The sequence below is a fragment of the Culex pipiens genome, chromosome 1, assembly GCF_016801865.2.
Source record: "Culex pipiens pallens isolate TS chromosome 1, TS_CPP_V2, whole genome shotgun sequence".
Lineage (NCBI taxonomy): Eukaryota > Metazoa > Arthropoda > Insecta > Diptera > Culicidae > Culex > Culex pipiens.
In genome coordinates this window covers 57,313,379-57,340,774 of record NC_068937.1, presented here as the reverse complement: position 1 = coordinate 57,340,774, position 27,396 = coordinate 57,313,379, and the positions used below count along the sequence as shown (strand labels likewise).

Sequence of the window (27,396 nt, the reverse complement as noted above, 5' to 3'; positions counted from 1 at the left end):
AAAAATTAAAATAACATTAAAAACTAGTTAAAAATAGAGCTTGAAATAATTTAAAATTTACAAAATTTAAAATTAAAATCCAGGCTTTTTTGGTAAACTAAATTTAAACATTTAGTGTATTCTGGTTACTTCAATACTTCAATGGACATTCACATAAAGTTTGAGAGGGACACATTAGTTCATTAGATCGAATCAAAAGAAATCAAGAAATTAAGAAAACAAAAAAAAAATAAGAAATTTTTTAAAAATAAGAACGAAAAACTCAAATTTTAAAAAAGAGTCTTCTAAATCTTTAACAAACTAAAACAGATAAAAAAAATCTATCAATTTGAAAAAACATAATTTTTCAATTTTGGAACTTTTTGATTTTGGATGAATTTTGGAATTTCTAAATCTAAAAATTTTGGAATTTCTGATTTTTTGAATTTCTGAATTTTTGTCCATGTCCAGCCAGAGCTGACATCCAAAAATCTCCGAAACACGCATTCAAAACATTGACCCCGGCTTGCCTTGTATCAGAATATAAGTACCCGACAGGTACCGATACATATTTTTCTTCTACAGATGAACTTGAGATCAAATTTGGTACCTGCGTTGCTACGCGCGGTGGGAGACTCTGGTGCAAACTCGGGAGCAGCGTTGCCACAACGTACAGATATTTGAGCACATAAAAAATGCTCAAACGAGTGTAACTCTAAAACGAAACATTTTTTTTCCCAAATTTGAAAAAAAGTCAAAAGTTTAGAAAAATTATTGTCTTTTTGGTCCAAAAATCAATTCTTTCATTAATTGCTGGACTCGTATGAAAACAATTATTTTGAGCTTTGAATATATGCTCAAATATCTGTACGTGTGGCAACGGTGGCAACGCTGCTCGGGAGCAAATTTGGTAGGAATCAAGGCGGGTAGCAAATTGTTGAACTTTCGACATTTTCGAAAAATGTATATTCTTTTAACTTTTCAACAGGACGCATTGCGTGTACGTACAGTCATCCCACATATTCGGAACACCCACAAATTCGGAACACTTTTATGATAATTTGTCAATAGCATGCCAAAAGTAGCTTTTCTGTCGACCTTACTATTTTTAGAACCTTCATTTGGGCATTATCTTGCTATTTCACTAGTAAAAGAAGTACTTTTTGAACAAAAACTTCATTCCAAGACTATTTTGTCCAGAGCAGCAAAACACTGCCTTCTAATGGCCTGTTTCATAATTGTGGGATGTTATTGTGCCTCCCACAAAAACATCACTAAGCTTGAGTCTTATTGGTTTTAGTGTGTGAAGTCATTATTTGGTAATAAATATGTACTCCTGGAGAGAAAAAAAGTTTGTTTACATTCGTAAGAAAAAAGTGTTCCGAACTCGGTTCCGAATTTGTGGACTTCAAGGGTCAAAGTAATTCTTCAAAAACTTCATATAAAAGTTAAAATTTGCAGATGGTCGAAACAGCATTCGAAATATCGCAAGAAAAGCTTTCAAATGAAGGTAAAAGCGAATCATTAAGTTTAATTATCGATTTGCTATGATTTTTGAACATTGGCCGTTCTGGAAACCGTTCCGAATATGTGGGATGACTGTACACGAAAATAAAATGAGGTTAAATTTTGTCAGCCTCCAAAACCAAATGGTGCGCTAGTGTGCGTACGAGAAACGCCATACATTTGGCTTTGTTTGCGAATTTGGAAAACTGTCAAACACAAAAAAAGTGCGGTTTTGTTCGTTTGCCATAGTCTAATAGCTCCTTTACCATATAAAAAACACTTTTTAAATGCTAGTTGCGATGTTGGTTTCGACGCAGAGGGGAACCATTTCTTCAAACTCAAAAAGACAAACGCGTCGAGATTTGTGTGAAAACTGTTCGAATTTTGTGTGGCTTATTTTTACTTTATTTCTCTGCATTAACCGTGTGTAGTTTTGTTGTTACATATTAGTTGTTTCTTTAAATTTTGCTGCCTAGAATTTGGGAAGAAAAGACGCCATTCTTCAATTTCAATTATCTTGCTGCTCAACCTTGAATTTTGCGCTTCGTTCTAGTGTTTGGTTTTGTATAAAGAGAGATAAGACTTGCGATTTGCGCTACAGCAGCGGTCTAAACGATTTAGCATGCGCACGTGCTTTCTTTTCGCGTATCGAAGTAGAGTGGAAAATCTAAACAAGTCGCGCCACTATTTTCGCTTACAAAGAGTTTGTCGGTAGAGATGGTCTTAGGTATTATAATACTATCACTTGCTGAAGTTTTTCTCCCTTTCGTTAAAACACTCGTGGATTGCGAAAGATAATCTGAAAAAGTGTGTGCCCTATTCCGATGGTGCAAAGCAGCTGTTCTTTTTCTACACGCATGAAATTTAACCACAAAAGAGCCTGCCTACGAAATGCCTCGAAAACAGTCTTCCGTCGCGGAATTTGGGTGCAGTTTCGTTTCGTTTGATGAGATCTGTCAGCTAGCTTTATAGAGTCTTGCGAGAAAGTAAAGAGTTTTTTTAGGATCTCATTGAAAGAAAAAAAATGGAATCGATTTTTCTTGGGCGATTCGCGCAGTGAGATTGGTTGGAAATCTGCATGAAATTCATTAAATAATTCATTAAAAATAAAATTAAAATAAGGTTAATAGCATCAAACTTGTTTAACGTACCGAACTTTGCGTAGCTTCTTCCGAACGTTTTCGTACATTTGGTAAACTTCATTAGCAGTACAAGACATAAACAGACGTTTGACAAACGACAATTCTGGAGTTTTTTTTTAAAAGGACCAATAAACCAAATTTTCAGTTTTTGCTTTTTGGGTGTTTTTAATACCCCTGACTCAAGGCGGTTCTAAAAACACCCAAAAAGCAAAAACTGGAAATTTGGTTTATTGGACCTTTTCAAAAAAAACTCCAGAATTAACGTCAAAAACGATCACAAAATGCGGCGGAAAATTCGAAAATTTAAAAAAAGTTTAAAAAGCAAAGCAATCCACTTTCCACGACCCCCGGATTTGTAGTGGTCTCTGTTGCAAGTTTCTGCTCATTTCTAGGCGTCCGAAGGTTATGTATGGTGAGTCACCCAAAACCTATTTTACGCAAATGGACCGACGTTTTACTTCCCCATCCGATAGAAGGCCAGGAGGATAAGGCGAAAATCGAACCCACGGCCCATAGCAACTTAGGGATCGGCAGCCGAAGCCGCTAACCACCGCGCCACGAGGCCCTCGAATAAAAGCTAATTTTGCAGGGCAAAATGAAGGAAATTTGTGAGAACGCATTGTAAACAAAAGTCGTAGAGAAAAAGACTGTTTCTGTTTGGAGCAGATGATGAAAACTGCTCAATTTTCATAGGTTTCAGAGGATCTTTATAAGAATTCGGTCAGCTCCAGGTTGAATGCAGAAAGGAGATTACAGGATGTTGTTTTCTAACCCTCTCACGCCCATGGTTAGGGTAGAGTAGTCATCAAGAGACACGGGGAACAATGATAAAATGGCTCTCATAAGTCGTAGTTTCAACCAATCAGGCTCATATTTGGGGGAAAGGTGTGTCTACTGGATACACGTCTGCCATATAAGTGGCTTTGGTTATGGACGCTCCCTTGAGGGGTGTAAAAGTAAATCATGGACAAAAAATACTTTTTCGCTCGTAGGCTGCCATTTACACCAAAACTAATATTTCTTCAAATGTCTTTCGACGTTCCATAGGGATTAAGTTGGGCTACAATGTCCTTTCATTAGATTTGGCCAAAATTTAGAATACACCCAGAATTCAGGACTGTCTCATTGTTCCCCACTCATTTCAGCCCATGGGTAACAATGAGACACTTTGATTTTTCTTCAATAAACTTTTCAAAATCGATGGAAATCTTTCAAAACATGAATTAAAAGTGATTTTTGGCATATTTACAGAGTTTAAACCAAAAATACAAAGTTATTTGGTATAAATATATGGATTTTACAAAATTTAAATACTTTCTAGTGTAACTTTTGTTATTAAAAGTGTCATGTTGGCAAAATTGCTCAAAAATGTTCAAGGCAAGTCACCTGCAATGGAACAATACCAAAACATGATGTTTTACTAGAAAAATCTTGATTTTCGTAGAGTGTCTCATTGTTCCCCAGCTGTCTCATTGTTCCTGAAAAGTGCGTCTACAATGAGACAGTTGAATAACTCTGGCTGTAGATGTCGGATCGATCACATATTTTGGTCAATGGTAGAACATATTAAAAGAAAGATAATGCAACTAAAAGCTCATTAAGACATGCTGGTGAAAAAATTAGAAAAATCGTTGAAAGTTGAAAACCAAAAGTGTCTCATTGATGACTACCCTACCCTACTCCAGCGAACCACGAATTTTTGTTTTCAAAATTAAATTTTTCAGCAAGCATGCATTTTTTCAACCTGGTTCAACTTTCATTAGTTTATATAGATTGTTAACTTATTACCATTAAATCCATCATTCATCCAGTTACGAGTTATGAAGGAAAACGGAAAAAATCTCGATTTTACTCTAGGCGGGAAGGGGCTAAAATTGTGATGGATCCAAATGAGCCCGAAATTCTCTGGAATCGTTCTTAACAGGGGAGTTTTGATGCCATATTAAGAAAATATCAAGCGGTCTGGGCAATCCGGAAAATTTGTGGTTAGAAGTCGGTGACTATTTCGGTGAATTTCGTACTGTTTGCCAACAAATCTCACACGTTCAGAGAGAAAGAAAAGGTTTTTATTTGCTTACAAGAATGTAAAAGATTTTTGCTTACGATAAAGTTTTTTTTGTGATGCAAAATTGGTTCTATAGCTGATTGAATATTCTAAGTTTTTTTTAATCTTTTGCTTATCTCGTACAAGAAACATTCCCCTTTTCCTGCTGCTGGCAGATATAGAGAACAATCTTAAATTATCTCAATATGTGTGTGTTTTGTTGTGTCGCCAACTACCGTTTCCGTAATCAAGATAAAGTTTTTTCTATATAAAACATGCTATTTTGTTTATTACATTCTAAAATGTTAGATTTGACTAGATCGTTAATGTTCACTAATGCTTTTGCTGTCACAGCAAAAAATAATCTATCTTCGTAATGGTGTGTGAAAATCAACGATATTTGTTACGCAATGAAATAAGTTACTGTTCTAACAATCGTGTTTCTCTCACAATCCAACTTATCCGCTAGAAAAACAATAGTTTCAACAACAAAAATTGTCGTCGCGAAAAAACAAATAGACAATAGAGGAAACAAAATATATGAACAATTGGTTGGTTGCCCGTGTCTTTCGAGAAATCTCAGAAAATGTTCAGCCCCCGTCGTCTTCTTCTTCTTACTAGAATGGCCTCGTCTTTGGCTTTTGCAAGTAATTATTTCATTAAAGTTTACACTTTTTACTTGGAAGTGAAATCTGGCCAGTAGTTGATGTAGTACCGATGGGTCGTACCCTCAAACAGCCGGTCCAGCCAGTTGGGCAAACCGTCCAGCAGGTTCTCCTCGAGCAGGATCTTCGGCTCCGAGAAGTCCGACGTGCTCGTCTCCGAGTCGGAGCTGTCCATGCCGAGGAACGCGCCGGCTTCCGGATCCGACGGCATCGTGCTGAGCTGCCGGGTCATTTTCATCATGCGCTGCCGGAGCAAGAAACAGTTGTAAACTCTTCAAAGATCTCCATCTCCCACACACAGACAACTCACCTTGGCGCCCCGATTCGACTCCGGGTGTTTGGCGTGGTACATGCAAAAGTACTTCCGGTGGCCGTTGAGCGCAATCACGGTGCCGATGCAGTTGCGCGGGTTGATCTTCATCTCGCGCGACTCGGACAGCGACAACCGGAGCAGTTCCGCGTACCAACCGATGCCCTTCTCGATGAGCATGTGGGCGAACATGAGCGTTTTGTTCCTGTCGTCGGAGGAAATGCTTTTGGTTACATCACACTCAAGGACCGTAGAAGAACAAGGCTGACGAGAGATACTCACTTCCGATAGGGCCACACTGCCTTGTGGAAGGCCGGAATGAGTTTGTTCCGGGATTGCAGATCGGTTAGCAGGACGATGGTGCGGCAACCCGGCTTCAGTAGACGCACCAGCCCGTTGTACTTTTCGGCGCGAAGCTCGTGCAGGCGCAACTCCGGAACGTAGTTCATGGTTTTACCTTTGAAAACAAAACAAAAACATCCTTCAACCTCTACACACGAACCTCCTCCCATCTGGTGGAACCCTACCATTTCGATCGTCCGGGTTTTTGCTCTGCTTCTTCTGGATGTTTTCCTCCTCGATGCGTACCAGGTAGGACATGAGGTAGCCGGCCCCGAGGATGAACGCGATCGTACCGACGACGGACAGCGCCGGCAGGATGTGCTCCTGGCCCAGGTTGTCCGTCATGTACTCGAACGCCATCAGGAACTTGTTCAAGATGCGCACCACCAAGCCCTGGGCGTGCTCGTCCAGGAGGTCCTGAAAGGAAGAAGGGAGATGGATGAAGTTGTTGATTAAGGGGTTACAGACATAACAAATTGGGCCGTTCTGGTCTCATTCGATCCGTCTGAGGGTCTCACAAGACCTATATTAACTATTATGAAGTTTTGTTAAGTATTTCAAAAGTTATGCTAAAAAAACGATTCTGGCTAAAGTTTGAAAGATTGTAAAAAGAGTGGTTTTTGTAAGAAAGCCCGTCTGATCATATATTTTTAAAAAGGTATTTGAAAGACCTTTCTAATGAGCCCAAAACATTGAAGATCTGATAACCCTATCAAAAGTTATGAGCACTTTAGTGTCATTTGTACACATTTCAGAGGCCGGATCTCAAATATTTTGATGAAAAAGTTTTCCGGATCTATCATGCGACTCATCGTTGGATAGGTAATCAAAAGTCCTTTTCAACAAGCCCAAAAGATTGAAGATCTGATAACCCTATCAAAAGTTATGAGCACCTAAGTGTCATTTGTACACATTTTAGAGGCCGGATCTCAAATATGTTGATGAAAAAGTTGTCCGGATCTATCCGGAGATCTGGCTCCCGGGATTTTGTTGATTTGAAACTCCCGGGAAAAATGAACAGATATATTTTTTTACTGCCTTAAGGCTTAAAAAACTTTAAAGTAATATAACTTTAAGTAATATAACAATTTTCATGAAACAGCCCCATAGGTGTTGTTCTAATATTACGTCCATTGATTTTTGGGATTCTAGACCCCATACTCCATGTAGATATGTTGTAAGAAGTAAAATTTAGATAAAATTTGTAGGTTTGACATTCTTACTACAGAAACAAATATGTACATAATTGTGAGGAAGGCACCAACCACCATCGGTGAATTAAGTAACGTTTTTTTTTCTTACCCCCAGCTCCCCTAGCTGAGAATAAAGAGAAGAGAAACCCCCGTTGTGCGATGTTTCAGATATATCCACAGCAGTTGACTCAACATACTGCGAATCAAAACAATACCGTCTACAATCACAAATGACTTCCCTTTCCCACATTGCCGCGCCCCTTTCTTTCAGTCGTCTTGGTTCTGACCCGCGGTGGTCAAAGGTTTACGATCCGTTTCCACAGGCCACCAGCTAGGTCATCATGAAAACCAAGCCAACGTGAAGGTAAGAAAATAGGACACTTGCAAGGAACCAGAGCTATACTGTTCTGATCAAGATAATTCGGATGATCTAACAGAACTACGGATGTAGTTAGTTGCGCTCCTTCCAGGATGTTCCTTACTTGCACGTCAACCGAACAGCACGCAACAAGGTCAGTGCCATTGCATGCTCTTAGGTATCAATCCTTGGCCTGCAAAGTTTCAGCCGGATTAATAAATAAAAAAAGGTGCAGGTGGTTATGTTACACATGACCAGTATGACAAAGAACTTTGCAAGATGGTTGTTGAAATTTTCGATTACATTGTCTGGTCCAAATTTCCCAAGATTCACTAGATTCATAATTACCATAAAGTTTGATACCCATATTGCCCCTACTCTTATGGTTCGGCAAATGTCCCCCCATCGGAACATCCCCGGGGCCTCCGGCCACTCCGGATTGTGGCCACTACTGCCAAAATGTCAAATTTCATGTCCGGTATCAAAAACCATAAAGTTTGATACCCATATTGCCCCAACTCTTACGGTCCGGAAAATGTCCCCCCTCGGAACATCCGCGGGGCCTCCGGCCACTCCAGGTGGTGGCCAGTTCCAATGATCGACTCCCGCGACTGCCATGTCTTAGCTGGTCCTTGCCTCCAAGCCATCTGCTCCCAGACCTCCAGGCCGTCTGCTTCTGATGTGTTCTCGTCGACGTCCAGCAATAGAATGAATTTTCGGGACCGACCGAGCCGAGTTTTGTTGGCTCGTCGACGATCCGAAAATTATGAGGTGGAGTGGGGGTGATTTTAGATACATCAATCTCACGTCTCTCGATTGACTGATTGGGAAACGTTCGTTCATCCAACCGGCGTGCACCAAAAAGAGGGGAAATTTGCCGAGAGGGGAATTCGTCACGTAACGTTTTCGCTTCGCGAAAATTTTGGATTGACACCACGTATAGAAACCTTAGGACAAAGTTCTTTGTCAAAAAATGAAGAAAAAAGCCCAATTTCGTCGAGAATTGCCCTTAAGTTAACTTACCTTCACTTCAGCCTCGTACGTCAACGCCTCTGACGAGCGCAACAGCCGCTGGATCGCTCCGTCCACCTTCTGCTTCGTGTTGTTATAGTTAATCTCGTGCGTTTCGTTCTCCACGGCGCCGCTTCCCCCTTCTGCGCCACCACCTTCCCCTCCACCACTCTTATCCAACCGCTCGAGTGTCGCACCGTGAACCCACTCGTACTTGACGTGCTTCGTGTCCCGGCGCCAGATGATGACCACCTTCAGCACCGTTTCGTCCAGCTTGCTGTGCTCGGCCAGGGCGTCGATGAATTCAGCCTGCTTTTCCTGGTAGATGTACGCGAACCGGACCCGTTCCGGGCTGTAGTTTGACTCGAGCGCGATTCGGCGCATCGCGTGGCGGGCCTCGTCGTGCGTCGGGATGTTTTCCGTCACGAGGACGACGCAGAGGCGCTTGCGGGGTCGATTCCATTCCGCAGGGCAGACGCCTTCCAGCATGGACTGGGAGGAGAGCCGGGGCAGGGCGAGGTACTTGTTGACGGAGATGATGTTGTTGAGGGTGGCGGTTGGAATGTCCGACATTGAGATCGACGCCACGGGCCGGCTGGGTTCTTCGTTGAAGATGAGCAGGGTGTCGAGCGAGGGGTGAATTTTGTACCGCTCTTGGATGCGTTGCGTTTTCTGCGAGTTGAGCTGGACGAAGCCGAAGGCGACACGTTCGCGGAAGTGGAAGGCAGTGATAAGGTAGCGTAGGCGGGGTTGGGTGCGGGGTTCCATTACGATGGCGCGCACGCGATTGTCGGACCAGCCGTTCAGGAACGAGTCCACCGAGCTGTCGTCGATGTTGGGCAGCAGCTTGTAGGGCAGCTTTTGGCGGATGAACTCGACGACGCGCTGCGTGTTGTAGACGCTTTCCTTGTACACGTAGTTGTGTTCTGTTTTGGGGGGATTAATTTTTCTTAAATGTTTGGGTTGGCTACAATGAGTTAGACTTACCGTCGAGGACCATGATTACGCACGGCAGTGAGTGCACGCCCACCTTCCGAACAAGCTGGTTTTCGTGGCCGGCGTTTATCGTGGCGAAGGTCACGCCAAACGGTTCCAGTGTATCGATCATTTTCTTGAACGAGTTGGCCGCCTTCATGCAAGAGAAACACCAATCCGAGTAGAACATCAAGATTTGTGGCGTGTGACGACTCTTCGGGACGATGTTTGTTTCGTAATATTTGGACGTGATGGACAGCTTGTGGAACAGGCTAATGTCCTGATCGTGGAAGTTAAAGTTGTGGCCAAAGAACTGCTCGAACGGGTCCGGGAACCTTCCGTAGCTGCTGTAGTCCGGACGTTCCTTGTACAGGTGGGCATCCTCGTTGGTTATTCCGTACAGATCGTACGCCTTACGTCGTTCCGTGTCCGACAGCAGCTCGTAAGCCTGCTTAATCTCCACAAACTTTGTCTCCGCTTCCGGATGGTCCGATTTGTCTGGGTGCCTAGAAAAACAAAAAGCCAAATTCCATCAAACAAAAATGCTCCAAAAAAGATCAAAGTAAAAAATAAAATCGATTACCCCCATTCTCACCATTCCCCCCACCTCCCCCAACCCACCATTCTTTGGCCAGCTGTTTGTAGGCCTTCCGGATGTCCTGCAGGGTGGCATGCTTCTGGATGCCCAAAATCTTGTACGGATCAGTGTTGGCCGCCGTCGCCCCGTCCACTTGACCAACCGCAATTACCGCCAGCAGCAGTAGTAGGCCGAGCGCTGCTCCCCTCCACAGCAGCAGCAAGTGACACTTGCTACCTTTTTTGCTACCGCAAAATCCCTTCTTCCATTCTGGGCACAATTTCATTCTGGCGAAATGTTCCGCCGGCGGCGACTTTGGACACGAAACACGGCAACAGGAAGTGGCTACAGCCACATTTAGCAACACAATTTGCACTTTTTAAAGCGTTGAAAAAGAGGGATTTTCGACTTCGCGAAACTTTGTGGGGCGATTGCCTTGAATTTGCTGGTGTGAAAATCACTCACTGGGACGAGGACGATTTTTGTTCTGCTGACGCGCCCTTTGGGAACGTACTTTCCGTGCACGGTTATGATGGGAGGAGAAACTTTTGCTTGGAGTTGGATCGCAAGCAAGGCTGTTTATCCCTGCAATGGCGGCCATCTTTTTGTAACCAAAGCTTCTGACGCATACGGGAACATAAAGAAGACAACAACAAAAATACTTCTGTCAAATTGTATCAACAAACCAAACAGCGTGTATTGATCTACTTGGGAAAAATACAACATAACAAGAATTTTGCCTAATTTATGGGAGAATGCCGATCCCTGGGTCTCCTCGGAGCCAATCATCCACGGGGTGGTCACTATACATATATAGCATATTTCGCATGTATTTACTACGGTAAATACGTATGTGCATCCGTATTCACGAGATAGAAAAAACGCGAAATTCTACTTTACGATTTATTTCAGTGGTGCAGGTTGTCAGTTGTCGTCGTCGCGCGCTGCATATTGTTTACAAACAAGAAAAAAGGAAAACGCACACGAAAAGTCGCGATTGCGTTCCCGGTCCTACTACAGACGGCGTTCAAGACAGCGCACCCGGTTCCATCACCGCCACTAGCATTTTCTGGGTCTGGGCCGGAGAATACGGTGTCATAAGCATCACGAGAAGAACAAGCTGAGTACTGTGCGAAATACTCGTTCATTCTGACCCAAGTGATGACAATTTTATTCAATTTAACTTGTATTAATCAGTACCAAATAAAAAGGCTGGTCGGGGTGTTTTTTTTGTTTGCTCGGAGAGTCCAACTCTTTTCGCTACGCCTCCAATCGACGGCACCGCTTTAGAAATATTAGTCCCCAGGTTGTTGTTCTGCAACTTGATAATCGCGAGGCGGACATGATCTGACGGTTGTGCACGGATAACAGAACCGACAATACAAGAGTGCCAAGTCCCACAGACGCAGGGCCTTGTCCCAAGAGCCGGACAGGGCGTAGTTACCACAAGAGCACTACGTCGCTGATGATGTAGGTAGTTACCGCTCAAGAGCACTACAGGCACTTCTGCGATACTTTAGTCGGGGTCGTCCCGGGTAAGCTTCCACACGATCAGCGGGGATGCTAGGTGCTGCTTCGTGGGGAGAGGGGCTTGCTTTTTGTTAATTTTCTTTTAAAATAAAATACTTAAGAGCGAGTCCACGAGCAAAGCATACCCATCTCGCATCGACCTCACCAATCTGCCTGAAATTTTCAGGGGTTGTTTGTACATATATAACTAGCATCTGGTAAAAATATGAGCACTCTAGGTCAACGGGAAGTGGGGCAAATCGGGACACAAAGTTTGATGGTTCAAAAACGTCAAAAATCTTAAAATGGCTATAACTTAGGCAAAATTCAATTTAATTTCAAAATTCAAAATACATCTGAAAGGGCTTAAAAAATGCAACAAAATGCAGGGAGAAGCATCCCAATTGGTTAAATCTAAAGGGAGTTATTGGCATTTTAGTGAAAAAATAGAATAATTTTCAAACTCAAATAAAAAAGTGTTCCATCCAGATATCAACTCGGTTCGACCTGCAGCTTGTAGGAGACATCTGGGACTACCATCCGAAACTGAGAACGCTTTGGGTAAGGCAGTTTAACGTATTAAATAGACACTTTTACTTTTAGTGAATTTTTTGGTTGTACATTTTTGCTCGGGGGACCCCTTAGATCAAATTTTCCGGTGAAAATTTTATCATATTCGTGTTCCTGAGACAATTTCACAATAGAAACATCCATAAAAATGTTCATTTTCATCCATTTTAACCCTTTAAAAAATAAAAGTTAAAAAAAATCTTCGATTCACATTTATTGAAAATCAAGTTCGTTTCCAAGGATGACACCAGAAAAAAGCAGCTTCTCAATTTTTTTTAACTTTTATTTTTTAAAGGGTTACAATGGATGAAAATACACATTTTTATACATGTTTCTATTGTAAAATTGTCTCAGGAACACGAATATGATAAAATTATCACCAAGAAATGGGATCTAAGGGGTCCCCCGAGCAAAAATTTACAACCAAAAAAATCACTAAAAGTAAAAGTGTCCATTAAATATGTTAAACTGCCTTACCCAAAGCGTTCTCAGTCTCAGATGGTAGTCCCAGATGTCCCCTACAAGCTGCAGGTCGAACCGAGTTGATATCTGGATGGAACACTTTTTTATTTGAGTTTGAAAATTATGCTATTTTTTCACTAAAATGCCAATAATTCCCTTTAGAAATAACCAATTGAGATGTTCTACCCTGCATTTTGTTGCATTTTTCAAGCCCTTTTAGATGCATTTTGAATTTTGAAATTAAATTGAATTTTGCCTAAGTTATAGCCATTTTAAGATTTTTGACGTTTTTGAACCTTCAAACTTTGTGTCCCGATTTGCCCCACTTCCCGTTGACCTAGAGTGCTCATATTTTGGCCAGATGCTAGTTATATATGTACAAACAACCCCTGAAAATTTCAGGCAGATTGGTGAGGTCCAAACGACGTCCCATACAAAGGGGTATGCCCTGTTCGTGGACTCGCTCTTAACATATGAAAACTATATATTTTTGGTGCCCGAAATTCCTGCTGAATCGAATGGTGTACTTATCTCGATTGCAAATTTTTCGAACAGTTTTTATTTTAATAATATTCTAGACACATTTTGTGCACCTAATCAATCAATACTTTTATCATAAATAATCATTTTATTGCATAAAAATTGAGTTTTCCTGCGCTCCCATATTCAAATACATGGAAGCTGTCATTTCTAACACCATTGGCCACCTAGCGGCCATTTCAAACTGGATTCGTCTATCCTTTTTTAAAGTTCACCCGGCGTCACCCTTTCAAAAGGGTATGTCAAATTCAGTACATTTTCGATACCCTTTTAAAGGGTGACGACGGGTGAACCTGAATAAAGGATACTTTTTACTTTGAGTGTAAGGTACCGATTGGTTTTTCTCTCTTTTCCACTCTCGCCGCACTTTTTCTCTCCGCCTTTTTTGGTCAAACTAGATTTGGTATGTATTACTCGATCAGTGTGTCAAGTCTGTTTTGATTCAGACAGTGAAGAAACCAGAAAAAACGAGAGTTACTCCGGGAGCAAACGGGAGGAATCGAGAGCAACTTTGAGAAACGAGAGAAACCATGCAATTCTCTTAAGAAATGTCAGTTTTGACATAGACAAATCCAGCGAAAGCTCAACGCTGCTTTTTGATGGTGAGAGATTTGACAGCTCCCATACTAAATGTCTCGATTTTCATACTTTTTGTTAATTATCTTTTAAAATAAAATACTTAACATATGAAAACTATATATTTTTGGTGCCCAAAATTCCTGCTGAATCGAATGGTGTACTTATCTCTATTGCAAATTTTTTGAGCAGTTTTCATTTTAATAATATTCTAGACACATTTTGTGCACCTAATCAATCAATACTTTTATCATAAATAATCATTTTATTGCTTAAAATTGAGTTTTTTCTGAGGTCCCATATTCAAATACATGGAAGCTGTCATTTCTAACACCATTGGCCACCTAGCGGCCATTTCAAACTGGATTCATCTATTGATGACGTTTCTCTCCTTTTTTCAATCCGTCACTCTTCGTCGGAATCAAGTGAGGTTAGATTGCTGTTTTTTTTCAAGAATGGTAGTTAATTGGATTTTATTTCACCCCAAGGACGTTTCCGGTTACGAACAAACCAACATTTGAATCATGAGCTTCGGTGCCTAGATTCCCAAGACAACCGTGCTTACGGGACCACCCGGAGGAGTTAAACGCTGATGGCGGATTGCCCATCAAACGTACTATTTTTGCCGTATCCGGGAGGGAGTTTCCGGAGAGTTTCATAGCGTGGGCGGTCATATTCGTGATGGCCCGGAAGCCACTGCGTCCTGCGGACGATACCGTTGGTCGGAAGAGTAACGGAGAGAGCTGCTGGATTGAATTCAACATCAATTTGTGGTTCTGGCAGCCACCTGCCGGGTGAAATTCTGGACAAGATGCTTCTGCGTTCACTTCGCTTAGTGCCTTCGTCGCGTGCGTTATTGGGATTGATCTGGTGCCCTGCACCGGCGGACTTTGGATCGAGCAGTTTTTGAATTCGTTGAAAATATTACCAGATAAAAAAAAGTTACGGAAGATGTCGACGTAGTCACCATCCGCATGCCATCGCCGGAATGGAAAAGAAGCGTACTAGGGCCGGCCGTGAAACCCATGTTTGCCTAACAAGAAGCTGGACACGCCATTTCCGGTTTACCGCACCCGGTTTACCTTCCTAAGGTCTCAATCTTCCTCAGCGGCAAGGGCTAAGCGCAGTGCTTTGCCAATAAAAACACAAACACGAAAATGCTTTTTTATTGAGTATAAACAGCAAAAAAGAAAAAAAATATTTCTAGAAATCTCAATATTGATTATGAATCCCTATAGATTGCTCCGTAGTCCACCTCCCAGCTGTTGATGCCGGTAGCTCAACCTCCACCACAAATCCAAGACAGCTAAATCTCCAAGAATCTCCTTGATCATTCCACGAGACGGGTGGCACCAGCACTGGATGATCTGATCGATCTCTTATGGATGAGCTGCACGTACAACTCGGTCCTGAGCGTTAGATATAGAAACGGAACTTCGCGTCTCGTACAGTGCCTTTGTCAGGCGCTTCATGCTGATAAGATCGCCGGTGGTCTGGAGGATGTCCTGGACCGGCGTCGGCTTCTTCGCTACACTGTTCTCGACCTTGACCATTCTGTCTTGGGCGTCATCTTTCATCCGGAAAGTGGACCCCGACGAGCTTCTGAACATATTTTTATACTGCTATTTCCTCTCCGACGACGACAAGTGGCCGCGGCCGACGTCGTGGTCGTCATTGTCACAGCCGGATGTGCCATGCTGTTGGGCATCTTCGAAGGTTGGATGGTTTCAGTCAATCAAACTAGCGAAAGGAAAAAAACACAATCTCAAAATATATCTTAAATTGAGCAAATCTTCTCAAACAATCTTACCCGGTGCATTTTTCCGATTTTCGAACATCTCACTGATCGCACTGATCACAAAAAACGGCACAACCTCCACAACCTAGGCCACAACATTATTTTTAAGCTCATTTTCTAAAATAAATCCTTGTTTTCTGAAAATTTCTGCGCCCAATCGCGCAACACAAACAGTCAATGTAAATATACTAAATGTCATTTTCGCTCTTCTCTCATTTTTCATCTTTTCTCTCTCAGAGAAATCTAGAGCAAATTGGAGCAAACGGGAGGAATCGGGAGGAATTTAGAACAACCGGGATGAATGAGGTGAAAACTGTCAAAAAGAAAATTTCAGAGCAAACGGGAGCAAAGCAGAGGAAACGGGAGGAACTTGGAGTAATAAGAGTTACTCCCTTGCTCACTGTCTTGCCCCGAGGGTTGGGTAGGATATTGGCCACAGTACAGAACGGCCGGTGCCTTCTAGTAGGTTCCCAGGGGGACGCCATCTTCGCTTAAAAACCTGGATAAATTATTATTAAATCAACAATGATTCAAAAAGTAAACATAGAATAAATTTTCAAGAGTTTTGTGCAAAGTTCTTTGTCATACTCGGTCATGTGTAACATAACACCCTGCACCTTTTTTGTATAAGGCTTTCTAGTCAGAAATTTACCAACACATTCAAAGTATGTTTACATGACAGCTGGACGTTTGTTTGCATCAGGTTTCCTATCTCTTTCCAGCAAATTTTTTTTGTCAAGCGACTTCTAGCTGGTTTATTTGACTGACTGCCCGATATGTCAGCCAACATACTTCGCAGGGCTGTGACAGCTACACCCTTACCAAAAATCATGACTTTTTGAGTTCCAAATCCCACTTTTCATACGATTTTTCCAGTTCAACCCATATAACCATTTTTATGGTTGTAGTACCTGAACTCAAAAAATCGTATGAAAAGTGGGATTTGGAACTTAAAAAGTCATGATTTTTGGTAAGGGTGTACAGCTCGATCATTGTTTGCATCAGGACACTGTGACGAGGAGTTCGTCATTTTTGAGTTAAATTATATTTTTTTCACTGGGCCTAGAAAGCCTTATGGAACGTGCTGCTCTCCCTATTCAGACTGTATTCCCAATTGGGTCCTAAAATGAAGCTTAGATTGCTGATATTATTGTTTCCAGCGATAAAGCATATTTTTCTGAGTACAATGACCCTTTGTACGACCACAAAGAGTATAAAATTGATTTTTAAATCAATTTTGAAAAATTAATCTCGCGGTCCCTCTTGACAGAAAAGCTCCTACTTGACAGCTCGTTCCAAGGGGACCATAGTTAATCTATCGAAAAAATGTTGTCTTGTCAAAGAAAAAAATTGCATTAAAATGAAAAAAGTGATCAGAAATGGTTTTTAATCGTGTTTTTTAACCGTTGTATATAAAAATTTATATAGGGCTTTAGTACCCAATTCGCCACAGATAACGTTACTATCTTTACTTGAAGAAATTGTCAACATCATCATCCAAAACCTCCGACGGCAATACGCAAGTGCTAATACTTTAGTTTGACAGAAAATGTGGAGAGAAAAATAGAGGTGAGAGTGGAAATATCTCGTTCCAATTTGGTGCCAGAGCGACGAAATGTTTTTTCAGTGATGTGTTAAACGTCATGTCGATGCACAGAATTGATAAGTTTGCCAAATCATCGCTTCGTCAGATAAGCCGTCTTGAAAATTCGAAATATTTCCGAAAACAAAATCAAGCAAAACAATGCCAAAGGGCCGTTGTGGGTTTGTAAACAAAGAGTGTGTCCTGCTCACGCTAGAGGATGTTTACATCTGGCATGAAAGGGATACACTCTTTGTTTACAAACCCACAACGGCCCTTTGGCATTGTTTTGCTTGAAATATTATGATATTATCAGCAATTTAAGCTTAATTTAAGAACTCAATAACTCATACATAACTGAGTAGTTTCGATTTCTCTGAAAACTGAGTATTTTTTTATGTATACGTGTGAATGCGAAATTATTCGAGCTTTTGTGCCAGTCTGATGAAACGTGTAATTATGCGTCCTTCAGAAACGGCACACTTCACGTCAAAAACTTCACAACATTAACACCAAACGTCAAACAACGAGTGAAAAGTTTTTCTTCGATCGCAGCCCCGGGGAACTGTCGTCGGATTTCACGCGAGTTTCGTTCGAGCTCTAAATTTTCGATTCGCTCGCAACATCGCAATGGCTCAAACTTTCGCGGAAGATCAGTACGGCCGGAAGATTGACCGGTGCCTAACCGATACGCTCATTAAGTTTGGTAAGTCGGTGGTGGTCTTGAACTTGAACACGGAATTTTATTACATAATTTTGGCTTGTTTATACGTGTGTCATGACGGATGACAAATTTAATAAACTGTATTCGGGGTTCGATTCCAGGTGGCGGATTGGCCCTGGGCAGTGTGTTTTCGCTGCTGTTCTTCAAGAGGCGAGCATGGCCAATCATCATGGGGTCCGGCTTCGGAATCGGCGTCGCCTACACCAACTGCGAGCGCGCCCTGAACGGCAAGTGAACCAGTTCCGGGTTGTTCCGGGGAGGTGCTTGAAATTTTAATAAATTATGTTCCGAGTCGTGTAAAGCTAAGTTACTGTGGTTTTGTTGTTGGAGGAATAAGTTAAATTTGATGACAGTACGAAAAAAAACAAGGAATTCAGAAATGTTTTAACAAAAATCTACTCGAAACTAGATATATTTCTAAGGTTGTTTTTTAAATCTCTCGTTTATTCTGCAACATTTCCAAATCACCTAACACCAACTCAATTACTTCCGCTTTGTAAGGTTATCGTGTGCTGACATGAGTTTTTTCTTCCGATCAAGACATCTGAGATCTCACTGAGCATTGTTCCTGGAGGTTACGTTGACTTTTGCACTTTTTTGCTTTCTGGACATTCACCTCCTTTGCCAATTCGGCTGAATCTTGTCCCGGTACCAGATTTTTGCTAGGATCCTGGAAATTAGAATGGAATGTTTAGTTGGTAATTACAATTGTTTGTGGCAGGCCAAGGATTGATACCTAAGAGCATGCAATGGCACTGACCTTGTTGCGTGCTCTTCGGTTGACGTCCACGTAAGGAACATCCTGGAAGGAGCGTAACTAACTACATCCGTAGTTCTGTTAGATCATCCGAATTATCTTGATCTAAACAGTATAGCTCTGGTTCCTTGCGAGTGTCCTATTTTCTTACCTCCACGTTGGCTTGGTTTTCATGATGACCTAGCTGGTGGCCTGTGGAAACGGATCGTAAACCTTTGACCACCGCGGGTCAGAGTCGAGACGGCTGAAAGAAAGGGGCGCGGCAATGTGGGAAAGGGAAGTAATTTGTGATTATAGACGGTATTGTTTTGATTCGCAGTATGTTGAGTCAACTGCTGTGGATGTACCTGAAACATCGCACAACGGGGTTTCTCTTCTCTTCATTCTCAGCTACCACCTATCTCCTATTTTTATGTTGCTCTTCTGATTCCCAATTCTTCACTGATTCTTCTATTTAATACCCAACATTTGATTTTAATTTTACTATCTTTTGATTCTCTTATCTCTCAAAGCTTTTCCACTCTTTTCTATCAATTGATACTGCGGTAACAAACTTTGTTTTGTTTTTTTTTCCTTACAAATATACTTTTCCTTAATGTACTAGTAATATCAAGTCTATTTATCATTCGCCTAATCTGTTTTGATTTTATTGCGAATTTATTTATTTGAATAATTCTTTATCTGTCCTATAAATTATCATTACTATAATCTAAGCTTGTTTTGTATCTCTATTTATTAACTATTGTCTAATTTTACATCTAATACATCTAGCTTCTCATTTTTATTCTTCAAAATACGCTCATCATTCTCTTACTATTGAAACTTGATTTTTATAAAACAAATTCTGTTTTACTGTCAATTGTTTTCAATCTTCACCCTTTTCATTAAAACAAGTGAGGTTCGAGCCCTTACTCAATTTTTGGAATGATCAAAGAATTAACACAAATATTACTATTGTACTTTTGGTAAACTTTTATAACATGCTTAGGACCAAAAATTGTAACAAAACACCGCGACAAAAGAAATATCAACAGATAAACACGACTTAACATTAGGGAATATTTCAGGAGAAAACAATACACAGTAAATAACAATAAGTTTTTGAATTCAAACTAAAAATAAAACAGTTTTTGCTTTAATGAAAGTTAATAGGCACACTATAAATGGTTAGGCGCTTATACTTACATCAAACCCTACGTAATGTACTACCCCCGGCCGAGTTAAAATGCGTAACCGGAAAAGAAGGTGTGCATGCCTGGCACGAACACTCAAAGCGTGTTCTAGCGTGCTGCTCGTACTGACTCAGAGCAAGGGTGAGATGTAGGTGTAAGGGCAGTGCGTGTTCGTCGGGAACCTAGTGCATAAGATCGGTCAAGGCCCGTTCTTACACTGAAAATTGCGAATTGCGAATTACAATTGTTTGTAGAATCGCGTCGGACTTTTCCGAACAAGTGAAATTTCTTCGGAGAAATTATTGAATGCTTTTGTTGATTTTAATCATTTGCTTCAAACTCTCAACTTACTTTATTTAAATAAAAAAAAATCTCACCTGCACTTCCCAGTCCTTACTCCAGCACCTCCTCCTCCATCCCATTTCCCATCGCCGGCATAATCCCAAAGATGTTCATCTGCTGCTTCGCGGCCAAAAACCCTCGCACCTCGTCGTACCGCTCCACACTGCGCTGAAACTTTTTATCCTTCCGCTCCGCTCCCTCACTCTCGTCTTCCGAATCACTGCTGCTGTACAGCGTGTTTTTCGTCGGAACTTCCTCCTCCTCCTCCAGCTGAATTCCCTTATCCTGTAGGGCTCGCTTCTCGCGCTTCCGAAACTCCACCCCGATCGGTTCGATGCGCTCGCGCAACTGCTGCAGCACCGGCCGGAAGTGGCGCTTCACGATGCGAGAATCGATGTGCTCTAGCTCGTCTGGGGGCCGGTCTTCGTTGCCGTCCGAGTCGCGGGCCTCGTTGCCGTCAACGGCGAAGAACTCGTCCTTTTGCGGGGGATTGTACTGGGCGGAGTAGGTTGGGGCAGGGTCCACTTCCGGTTGTTGTTCCGACGGTGGTGGTAGTTGGGGCAGCGGATCTTCCTTGTTGGCGAGCTTTTTGACGAGGATGAGCAGACGTTGGCATTCTTCGTCGGAGGCGGCCAGCTCGGAGGAGATGTCCGCCAGGGACAGTTCCAGGGAGGGAAGCTGGTTGATAAAGTTGGAGTCTTCGTAATGTTGGGTTGATTCTTGGAGAAGTTCTTCCAGCTGGTTGTACTGATGTACAGTTTTAAGCATTTTCATCGAGAGAGCAGTTGAAAGTGACCGCAGGTTGGCCACTTCCGGAGGAACTTTTTTTACGACTGGTCGCGCAGAAACATCTTTCTTTGCTTCAGTTATTCTATCGATATATTTCATGCAATCATCCCGGAGGGCGTCAATCCCCGTGGACAGTTCCGTCAATTTGCAGAAGCTAAGATCTGGCAATCCACAAGCCACGGAAAGTGCCAACCTGGTCAGAAACTGCGACTGAATGTACGCGTAAATGTTGTACAAATCCTTGATGGTCCTAACGCCGGCCGCCCCCTTCACCGCCTCGTAATTAACCTCCTCCCCCGCAAACAGTTCACAATCTTCCAGCGCTTCCATCGGCGCGTAAACTTCCCTCCAACGCTCGTCCAGCTCGTGGTTCCGCTCCAACCCCGTAACGGTCTCGTGAATCCTTCTGATCGCGGCCATGCAAGCCCGGACGCAATTCCCGGCGAAGCAATCCTGCTGGGCAAGCCTTGTCGTCCGCGTGGCATGCTGGGCATCGTTCAGGAAGAGCAAATTGCGCCGAATGGCCGCCTCGAAGCGATCGAGCGAGGTGATGAGGCCGGTGAGGGAAGCTTCCTGGCGCCGGAAGTGGAACCGGCGGGCGAGCTTGAGCGAGTAGCAGGTGGTGTAGGCGGCCGTTGTAAAAGCTATCGCGGGGAGCGTCCACCGGAAGGCGGTCCGATAAGGGAGAAGCAATCTGACGCTGGTGGCCGCGATGGAAGTGAGGGCTAGGAATTTTGCGGTTGTGAAGGAGGAGGATTCTGGCGAATCGATAGTGGCGAGACATTCTTCTATGATTTCGACGTGGTCGATTAGGAGCCGTCTAGAGTTTAAGGTTTGTAAAATTATGTTGCGTTGGAAGGTCTGGAAAGAAGTTTTTGTAAAAATCCAACTAAAAGTTCCGTAATTTACTCTCACCCGTTCGCCCTCAATTTCTGGATAAAATCTATTCATTTTGCAAGTTGAACTTTAATTTTGATTCTCACGTCTATGAAATACAAGTTACAAAAGCATTTCAAACTATTTTTCACTTAAAATTGTTGCTAAAACTAAAACTTCCACTCCCACGCAATCAGCACCGGCATTTACAATTTAGTAAACAAAAACATCTGGCGATGACGTTGACAAATGTCACTCGGACAAAAAGGGTGACCGCACGCGTGCTGGAAAGAGCCAGCTCATGCTTCCACAATTGCATACCTTGCGGGCGTTTTATTTTGGAATGCTTGCGCCCAAGTTTTAGGCAATGCACTGATTTCACAAAAAAAACTGTGTAGTTTTTCAAAGCTTTTCGCGTTGAATGCTTCGCTAAACGGATTACGCCCAAAGTTATTCCAAAAAGCATGTAGCTTGTAACTTCGCACCAAATATTTGCATACTGAAGGGAAAACTTCTTCTCAACCTCCCCCGCTCGCATAGAGTGGTGCGTGTCTCGACTGGGTGACTTGTTTGCGAGCGTTTTTTTATTACGTAACGCAAAAAATCGGGTTTCCCTAACACCTAACAAAACGAGCGATTCCCTAACACAGACGGGAAGATCAAGTACTTCTAGCAGATAATTCACTTCATACGGCTTTTTTCTTACCGCCCGACTTGCGACATTCAATGCTATACATAGGACTTACGGGAGCAGTTCCGCCAGAGCTCTGCTTCTGCCGTAAACCGCGCCTTCGTCTGGCCATACCCGAAGCAGCGATAGCATTGCACCTACTTATATGCCAGGGTAGGACACATGTCGCAGCCGAAATGTAGAGCGCTTGGAACAACCGTTTCCCCGGAAGGTTAAATCGTAGACGCGTTTCCATTTTGCCATGCATAGGCGCCTGCTCATATGCCCGGGTAGGACACATATCGTGGCCAACCTTTTTGTTTCAACAACCGTTCCTCTGGAAGGTTCTGTCATAAACGCATCTCCGTTTGGCCCCCCTTCCTTATCCCGGTATGCAGCGGCGATCGACCCGACCTGCTTCTTCACAGACCTCGCAAAGATGTCGGGAGCTTGTGATCGAGGTTCGCAGGGACCATCAGTAAAATGGCCAGAGATCCATTTTCATCTCTGGAGTCTAACCATGCCGGCGCGGTACGGTCGTTGGGGGAAAACCCTCCCCCGGGGTCGCTTTGGTTGCCCTTTTTCCTGAACATTGTCAGGAAGGTTCCGTCATACACGAATCTCCGTTTTGCCATACTCAAAGCAGCGGTAGCATTGCATAGGCGCCTGCTCATATGCCCAGGTAAGGCACATATCATTCCCCTGGATCGTAAATGCATTTCCGCTTGGCCATACCCGAAGCACCGGTAACATGGCATGGCGCCTACTTACACATGTCGCAGCCGAAACATAGAGCGTTGGGAACAACCATTCCCCCGGAAGGTCATTACCATGGTGACTGAATTGCCTCCTTTGCGCCTGGGACGGTGGACGCCAATGACGTCCTGGTCGGCAAGTTCCATGGTAAGTTCTTCCTTTGTGAGTTCTCCCACAGAATGGCATGTGACGATGCATTTCACTTGGATCAAGCGACGATCGAAGCCAATGTAGCTCTGTGTTCCGTACATTGTATACTGTATTTACTGCATATACAGATACGTACATCCTTGCGTACATCGGCTTTGATCGTTCAGTTTTCACAGCGACGAGTTGGCCGTGCGAGTTAGGGTGCGGACTTAGTAAGCTAGATATAACTATCGCCGGTTTGATTTTTTTTTTGGATTACAGATATTTTCCCAAGCGTCTACCAGATGTCAATTTACACATTATTAGAGGTAAAATTAAACCTTTTTCTGACATTTTTTTACTGTGTGAATGATCCGGAGGACAAATTAACATATCAGTTTGATATGTCACAGGCATAAACCACGTGGCCTTCAAATTTAAAACCTTACTGGGAAAAGGCTATAAAATCACTTGAAAAATAAACTTCTTGAGCAAATGTATGTGTGTGGGTCCCATAAGTCACTTTTGAAAATAATAAAGCTTAGTTAAGTACTTCGAAAGTTATGCTAAAAAACTACTTTGACTAAAGTTCGAAAGATTGTAATAATTGTTGTTTTTGTAAGAAAACCCGTCATGTAATCATTTTTAGAATACATAATAATACATTATACATTTTTAGAATGGTATTCAAAAGAGCATTCCAACGAAATCTGGAAATCTGATACTGATAAAATTTTTCGAAACATCTGATGAGAATTCCGAATCTTCCGGTGGTCCGCAATCCAGCCTCCAAATGTTCAGATCTATCGTTGAAAGTCATCCATTTTTTACATGCAAAACTTGAAAAAATACAAACTTTTTTGTAAAGGTCAGTATTGCACACTTTCCACCAAATTCTCCACCCTTGCAAATCATAACTGCACACAAAATATTTGCACACTGAAAATCATACCCCTTCTCCCCCCCGCTCGCCTATAGTGGTGCGTGTCTCGACTGAGCTTTGATGCTTTCGACCGCGCATCTTTAGAACTGTTTCAAACTAGGGTGTTTTTCTAAGATAGTTTTTTTCTGCTGTAGTTTGAGGTGTGCACTTTGATGGAGAGCTTTCCACAACTTGCACGATTGTCTAAAAATCGCTGCAATCTGCAATAAAGCTCTTCACAAATGTGCACACCTCAAACTACAGCAGAAAAAAAACTGTCTAAGACACATACCCGAAAGCTTTGCTTCAAATCGATGATAGCTTTTATCCTAGACACTCACCATAGTAGGCAAGTGGGGTGGAGAAGAGGTGTGCATATTTGAGGTTTGAATATTTACTGGTATTAGGAAGCAAAATTTGTCGAATTAGGAGCAAAATTTGCAATATTAACATATGAAACACAATAGATTATAGGATCTTTGAAAAAAGCTATAGATTTGATTGCGGATTTCAGAGATTTTGAAATAATCGTGAAAGTTGTAAAAAGCTTCTCAACAATTTGCACATCTCAAACTAAAGCAGGAAATATAGAATTCTATCCAAGACACACTCTCTTGTTTGAAACCGTTCTAAAGTGTTCAAAGTTATATAAAAGCTCAGTTATTCTCACACCTTTATAGGCAAGTGGGGAGGAGAAGGTGTAGGATTTTCAGTGTGCACATATTTGATGTGCAGATATAGCAGAGTGCAACGATTTCTACGACAAATGTGCCCACCTCAAACTACAGCAGAAAAAAAAACTGTCTTAGACACACACCCGAAAGCTTTGCTTCAACGGTGATAACTTTTATCCTGGACACTAACCACAGTAGGTAAGCGGGGTGGAGAAGGGTTTAGCATACAGTATTGCGGATTTCAGAGATTTTTAGACAATCGTGCAAGTTGTGAAAAGCTCTCCAACAAAGTGCACCAAGTGCACACCTCAAACTACAGCAGTAAAAAAACTATTTAAGACACACACCCTAGTTTGAAACTGATCTAAAGTGGTCGAAACAACCCTCTGGCACCACTGTAAATGGCTAGAACGTTTGACAGTCACCAAAACCTCGAAGAGCCCACGTAGTAGTATTAGTGAAGAGCCCACGTTGTTTATCGTGGGCTCCTCACTAATACTACTGCGTGGGCTCTGTGAGTGTAGCAGTATTGGTGTTGTCTGTTTGTTTACACCAAATCTTCAAGAAACATCACTTTTTGTGTGCAAATCTGTTACGGAAAAAGATGAGAACTGTTGCTTCCGATTGACCGGGAAGATTTGCCGGGTAGTACTGGACCGGGGACTGGCCAAGTCCCGCTGTTGATCCTTCCGAACAACTCGCTGCCATCTCCTGCAGGGAGTAACCGACCAAGTGCAGAAACATCCGTGATTCCGCTGATTGTAGCTGAGCTGGTCTTTCCGAGCATCCATCGATAATCTTCTCCGAGGACTGGCCCACTCCTGCTGTCGACTCGCACAGGGAATCGAAGGAATCGCGTGCTTGTGTAGAATCCGACCGTATGTGGACTCACAAGAAGTTCATCGCAAAGTGGTCCGAATAAATCTGAACTTTGAACTTGCAAAACCGCCTTCATCGCCACTTCGCGGGGTATTTATCCATAGTCTCTGGCGGATAGGGCCCTTCGGGAACTTGTGTTTGGAAATCCGTCCCGTGTCGTTATTTTTTCATGGAAATCATTTCAACATTATGAATTTATACCTTTTTTACCACGCGGTTTGTTAATTTTTAAATTTTGACAGCGAATGCATTCTTCATCTTCTTTGTTGTCTTCATGTTCGCGTCGGACATTTAGGTTTCATAAACATGGCCGTCGTGACAGAGGGCTGGGTCGAAAGCAACAAAGCTCAGTAGAGATACGCACCACTCTAGGCGAGCGGGGGGGGAGAAGGGGTATGATTTCCAGTGTGCAAATATTTTGTGTGCAGTTATGATTTGCAAGGGTGGAGAATTTGGTGCAAAGTGTGCAATATGTAAAAAAAGTATTTACACACCTTGTGCACTATGCACATTTTGTGATGAAACTTGTAACCAATTTAAAGTTTGACAGAAACCTAGTACTACGTTTTGTTCAGAAACTCATGCCGAAAAATTTGGCTACAAAATGCTCATGAAAAGATGATTTCTATAAAAAGTTATATGACAAAAACTATTACAGAAATCAAAAAAGGTGCTTTGTACTCCATTTGAAAAATTAACATAAATAATGTTATTTTTTGACAAATCACCATAAATCCAATCTCCCAACTCCAAATAGGCACCCTTGACTGATAAAAAATATAATTTGGATTGAATATAAAGTTCACTAACTACTTAGTATAACAGTTTATAAAAACTCTGGAAATTCCATATAAAACGTATCTATACTTTATTTTGCAAACTTTTAATTCAACTGAATGTCAATATATTACCATAGAATTACTAAGTAAACATTTTGGAGTGGGTATAACACCGTTTTGGAGGTCTTTGTATCGATAGAATAGATTTTTCATTGGAATTTCGTACCAACCCGGAATTACGTCATCAGAAAATCCGCCGGCATCCGAACCGGTCCACGATTCACAAGTCAACCTATGTGGTATAGGAAAGTCAATAAAATTTCCGATCTTTTCATACCCATACATCTAGGTTTTCTATAAAACCCACGTTTTTAAATACCTAGGCTTCTCTCACGCAACTCCGAAGAATAAATTCGCGCTCCTTTAAACGAAAATCCGTTGGCAGTAGAGTCAACCAAAAAGTATGGAAAGAAAACGAAGTATAAGGGTTTCTGGTGGAACCAAGTGTTTCTACCTGGGGCAGCGAATGACCGCGCAGGTTAAAGCTGCCGATAAATAAATCAACAAACAACAAATGTTTCTACCGTGCACCTTCAGCAACATTGAGGCAAACAATTATTGAGCTCGCATAGCTTGTTCGCCTTTGCCTCGGGAGCGGAGCTGAACACTTTGTCAGCACAAAGAAGACAGGATGGAACGCGATGCTCTCCGGAGAACGTAAAAACACAGCAAACACCTCCAGCTACGCAACCGCAGTTCGTTTAGATGAAGATCCTCCGGCAGCAGAG

At 42.3% G+C, this 27,396-nt stretch overlaps 3 protein-coding genes across 4 annotated transcripts; 1 reads left to right on the top strand and 2 right to left on the bottom strand.

The window, feature by feature from the left end:
• Positions 1–1,846: 1,846 nt before the first annotated feature.
• On the bottom strand, positions 1,847–10,601 carry LOC120424517 (dnaJ homolog subfamily C member 16). Of its 2 annotated transcripts, none has more exons than XM_039588673.2 (7): positions 10,147–10,601; positions 9,538–10,031; positions 8,563–9,476; positions 6,174–6,405; positions 5,929–6,103; positions 5,647–5,869; positions 1,847–5,580 (listed from the first exon to the last, which is right to left on the bottom strand). In XM_039588673.2, the coding sequence occupies exons 1-7, from the start codon at positions 10,386–10,388 to the stop codon at positions 5,347–5,349; spliced, it is 2,514 nt and encodes an 837-aa protein (XP_039444607.1). In that variant the 5' UTR covers positions 10,389–10,601; the 3' UTR covers positions 1,847–5,346. The 2 variants fall into 2 exon arrangements, with proteins under 2 accessions (XP_039444607.1, XP_039444608.1); XM_039588674.2 differs by having other exon boundaries at positions 5,647–5,851; positions 10,147–10,600.
• Positions 10,602–17,653: 7,052 nt separating this feature from the next.
• Positions 17,654–18,169, top strand: LOC120424541 (MICOS complex subunit Mic10-like). Its single transcript, XM_039588705.2, has 2 exons — positions 17,654–17,845; positions 17,965–18,169. Exons 1-2 carry the CDS (start codon positions 17,770–17,772, stop codon positions 18,096–18,098), a joined length of 210 nt encoding a protein of 69 aa, XP_039444639.1. The 5' UTR covers positions 17,654–17,769; the 3' UTR covers positions 18,099–18,169.
• A 151-nt stretch (positions 18,170–18,320) lies between these two features.
• LOC120424540 (uncharacterized) lies at positions 18,321–22,022 on the bottom strand. Its single transcript, XM_039588704.2, has 3 exons — positions 21,839–22,022; positions 20,170–21,784; positions 18,321–18,533 (listed from the first exon to the last, which is right to left on the bottom strand). Exons 1-2 carry the CDS (start codon positions 21,872–21,874, stop codon positions 20,186–20,188), a joined length of 1,635 nt encoding a protein of 544 aa, XP_039444638.1. The 5' UTR covers positions 21,875–22,022; the 3' UTR covers positions 18,321–18,533; positions 20,170–20,185.
• Positions 22,023–27,396: the final 5,374 nt, after the last annotated feature.